The sequence below is a fragment of the Lolium rigidum genome, chromosome 3 (genome assembly GCF_022539505.1).
Source record: "Lolium rigidum isolate FL_2022 chromosome 3, APGP_CSIRO_Lrig_0.1, whole genome shotgun sequence".
In the NCBI taxonomy this organism is placed as follows: Eukaryota; Viridiplantae; Streptophyta; class Magnoliopsida; order Poales; family Poaceae; genus Lolium; species Lolium rigidum.
In genome coordinates this window covers 95,059,147-95,063,659 of record NC_061510.1, presented here as the reverse complement: position 1 = coordinate 95,063,659, position 4,513 = coordinate 95,059,147, and the positions used below count along the sequence as shown (strand labels likewise).

At 43.2% G+C, this 4,513-nt stretch overlaps 1 protein-coding gene across 1 annotated transcript in view; it reads left to right on the top strand.

Annotated features, from left to right (window-relative positions):
- The window catches only part of LOC124695207 (cytochrome c biogenesis CcmF N-terminal-like mitochondrial protein 2), a 29,826-nt gene extending 26,893 nt beyond the window's left edge, over positions 1 to 2,933 (top strand). The window contains 2 exon segments of the mRNA XM_047228085.1: positions 2,200 to 2,233; positions 2,235 to 2,933. Coding sequence (XP_047084041.1) covers positions 2,200 to 2,233; positions 2,235 to 2,612 — 412 coding nt within the window. The 3' untranslated portion in view covers positions 2,613 to 2,933.
- Positions 2,934 to 4,513: the final 1,580 nt, after the last annotated feature.

The window sequence follows — 4,513 nt, the reverse complement described above, 5'->3', positions numbered from 1 at the left end:
TTATATAGGCGAAGAAACATAGTCGGAATGGATCTGGAGGGGCCACACACCAGGGGGCGCCCCCCCTCTGGTCGCGCCGCCACCATGTGTGGAGGCCCTGGGCCTCCCCTCTGGTGCCTCTCCGGTGTTCTAGAAACTTCGTGGAAATATAAGATCGTGGGCCTTGATTTCGTCCAATTCCGAGAATATTTCCTTACTAGGATTTCTGAAACCAAAAACAACAGAAAACATGAACTGACACTTCGGCATCTTGTTAATAGGTTAGTTCCGGAAAATGCATAATAATGACATAAAGTGTGTATAAAACATGTGAGTATCATCATAAAAGTAGCATGGAACATAAGAAATTATAGATACGTTTGAGACGTATCAGAGTGTTCAACAGACTCAGGTGAATTAACAGGTGTAATAGTATTTTCATTAGGAATTTCAGTATTTTCAATTTGTCTAGACCTAGCAATTGTAGCATCTAGAAAAGAACCTAATGAACCATTATCATCAAGCACAGTAGAAGCATCATCAAGATTATAAGAGGAATTTTCAGATTCAACAGAAGTACCAACATATGAAGCTTGTGGTGGTGAAACAAGTTGACTTATCACAGATGGTGAATCAAGAGCAGCAGAGGTACTCAGAGTTGTACCTTTTCTTGTAGTGGATGGTAATATGGCGACTTTAGCATCGCGAGGTTTACCCATGATGGAGGATTTGCAGCGAACAATATCAATTCAGGTGAACTTGCAAATAAAGCTATGCTCCCGGCAAAGGCGCCGTGAAAATAGTCTTGATGACCCACAAGTATAGGGGATCGCAACGAGTCTCCGAGGGAAGTAAAACCCAATTTATTGATTCGACACAATGGGAGCCAAAGAATATTTGTAAGCCTTAACAGCGGAGTTGTCAATTCAGCTGCACTGGAAACAGACTTGCTCGCAATAGTTTATCGATAGCAACAGTTTTATAGCAGTAGCAGTAGTGAAATATAAGCAGCAGTGTAATAAAGACAACAGTAGTGATTATAGTAAACAGCAGGATTAAAATACTGTAGGCATAGGAATGGATGAACGGGTGCTGCATGGATAAGATGACTCATGTAATAATCAAGACAAGGCATTTGCAGATAATAATAAAACAATATCCAAGTACTAAATAACCATAGGCATGTGTTCCTTATATAGTCGTACGTGCTCGCAATGAGAAACAACATCTTTTGTCCTACCAGCCGGTGGCAGCCGGGCCTCTAGGGAAACTACTGGTAATTAAGGTACTCCTTTTAATAGAGTACCGGAGCAAAGCATTAACACTCCGTGAACACATGTGATCCTAATATCACAGCCTTCCCCTCCGGTTGTTCCAATTACTGTCACTTTGGGGCCTCGGGTTCCGGACAACAATATGTGTATACAACTTGCAGGTAAGATCATAAAACAATGAATATCATCATGAATCAATAACATGTTCAGATCTGAAATCATGGCACTCGGGCCCTAGTGACAAGCATTAAGCATAACAAGTTGCAACAATATCATAAAAGTACCAACAACGGATACTAGGCACCATGCCCTAACAATCTTATGGCTATTACATGAACAGTCTCATCCAATCCCTACCATCCCCTTCAGCCTACAGCGGGGATTTACTCACACATGGATGGGGGAAACATGGATGGTCGATGGAGAGGCGTCGGTGGCGATGATCTCCTCCAATTCCCCGTCCCGGCAGGGTGCCAGAACGAAGTTTCTGATCCCAAAAGTAGAGTTTTCGATGGCGGCGGAGTTCTGGATGTCTTCTGGCAAATTGGTCGAACCCCCGTGCATTTTTAGGTCAAGGGCTTTAAGTAGTCCAGAGGGGAACGTCGGGGGCTGGCGGAGGCGGCGTCACCATGTGGCGGCGCGGCCCAGGGGCCCATCGCGCCGCCATGTGGTGTGCGCACCTCGTGGCCCCCCTCCGTCTCGTCTTCTGGCTCCGTAAGTCTTCTGTGAAAATAGGCCCATTGCAATTATTTCCTCCTGAAAGTTGATTTTCTGCACAAAAATAAGACACCAGGGCAATTCTGCTGAAAACAATGTTAGTCCGTGTTAGTTGTATCCAAAATACACAAATTAGAGGCAAAACAATAACAAAAGTGTTCGGGAAAGTGGATACGTTTTGGACGTATCAGCATCTCGCCAGGAAGTTGGTGGGCTCATCATGAATTAGGTCGGGGTGGCTGGTGGTTTCGGGATCCCGTAGAAAATGCGTCTTTTATGCCTCGGGTATTAGCCACAGCTCGTATTCATTCAGTAATTCTACCCCTTCTTCATTCTTGGACCTCGCTTCTGAATATTTTGACTCTTCCATGCTGTGTCTCAGGAACCTTTTCAATACGGTCCGGATTGCTAGCTCCCGTTCATAGTTCTGCTACAGACGATACACGAGGAAGATTTTTATTGCGGTTCTTCCTTCTAATTACAGGCATATCTATGACTCTTTTTTACCAGATGAAGCAGGAGGCATCGGTCCGTAGAACCTATAAAAAAGATATGGTTGTGGCGCGAAGTACTCTTGTGCACCTACGTCACTCGGCTCGCGCGCAACCCCGCCCCGTTATGTTATGTTATGGAAGAATTTAGCTTCTTGCTGGGCTGGTTATTCAGAGCCAGCAACTGGCTGCCGGATTTCGTCCCGTCCGTAGCGCTTCGGAAGTCACTCTGGCGTGGCGCTGCTGGATACTTCTGATCAATAGGAATAGGAGGAAAAAAAAGCTTATGATGAGCATCTATTGGAGTCGATCATTTCCAAGATCTAATTCGAGTTTCTTATTATGTAGTGGAAACGCCTCACAATCTTCAGTTTTACGCTTACGCTTAAGGGAAGAAATGTTCTTGGTGGATGCAGGCCCTGGTACCCCCAAAATTTGTATGCAAGATGAGCTTACAGGACTGCCAATCAAGCGAGCCACCAGGTTTGAGAATAAGGTGGGATCCAAGAATGTAGTGGCTGGTGAATCACTGATCAAAAAGCGGATTTTTGAGAGATTCTTCATCGATCTAGTGGCCGGTGAATCATTTTGTGGGATCCCTGGATGTAGCGGCTGGCGAACCGCTTCTTCTTCCACAAAGATTCAGACAAAACCGAGCTTGGATAGAACTGAAGAAGATTTGGCGAACGAAGAAAAAGGTCAAAGGGTTTATTATAAAAAAAATAAAAGGAGGTTATTCAGTAGCCATCGCAGGTTTCATTACTTTTCTTCCATTCAAAAAAGCTCTTCTAAAAAAAAGGATAGCGAATGATCGATTCACCATTGATAGCATTAACCCTAAAAGGAGGGATATTGTGATAATAGCGGCAGATCAAACAAGAACTTGATGAAAAGAAAAAAATGATTCCAAATCCGAAGCAGACTAAATTGCTCTATGACGATGACAAGTTCAAGGATGGTGGTGCTCTTTATTAAACCTTTCGCATCAGATATGCATGCATAATTATCAGATGCTACAGCTGTACCACCAATGGAGAGGCATCAAATTTTTTTTTTTTTGACTCACCGCTACGGCTTGCTAGCTCATTACTAGTACATAACACAACAGCACATGCATGTATAGCTCCTGTCGCAGCCTTCAATGTAACTTGCGTCAGGATTGTAGATACTTCCCTTTGCCTCGCAAATCCCTCTGCACCTTTCTGTCGTAGTGTTACCACCTAGCATGTAGTTACACGTATGTCTAAGCTCACCTTCTGCAACACCTGCGCAAACCAAGACAAGGAAAGGCGTGTGTTGATTTATTTGAACGTATGCAGAGATAACAAGGACGAAGAACTCTAGATTAAGAACGATTATATTACCTATATCGCCCTCTGATGCAGAACAAGGCCAGCAACAGGTAGACATTACAACAAGAGCTACCAAGCATAAAGCCTTTGCGTTCCCCATATGACCAGAAGCAATACCTAGCCTTTTCCTTCGTCCCGAGTGGTGCTCTTATGCCCAATATGTGATGGTTTCTATTACCCTTCGATACATGGTGCTTATGTAGATGCGTAAGCAAATCGTGTAGTATCAAATTGTTTCCTGTTTGATTCTTCGTGCATTGATGTTGTCTAGTAATTTCATAAAAGATATGATTCTCTGTGGTGATTTTTTGCTTGCAGTAAGGCTGCTTATAGTGGGAGTAACATAGGTAGTAACATCACACACCCCAAAGCATTTTGGTGACATGGCATGTCAATAAATGAAGAAAGAGAGTGGAGTGGTAACTAGCTATGTTATCATAACATCACACTTCTCAAGACAAGATGAGTCTACAATCTAATAAATATGGCATGCATGACACCACATATATGTAACTACCCACTATGAAGGTAGTAACATAGGGTAGTAACATACACCATGTTACTACTCTATGTTACTCCCCACTATGACTAGTCTAAAAGATACGATTTAAAAAAGGAAAAGTGGTCACTGAAAGAGAAAGGTAATTAAAGAGAACGTAAATGCAAGGAAAGTAGGATCTCGTGGCCATTACCCGGTATT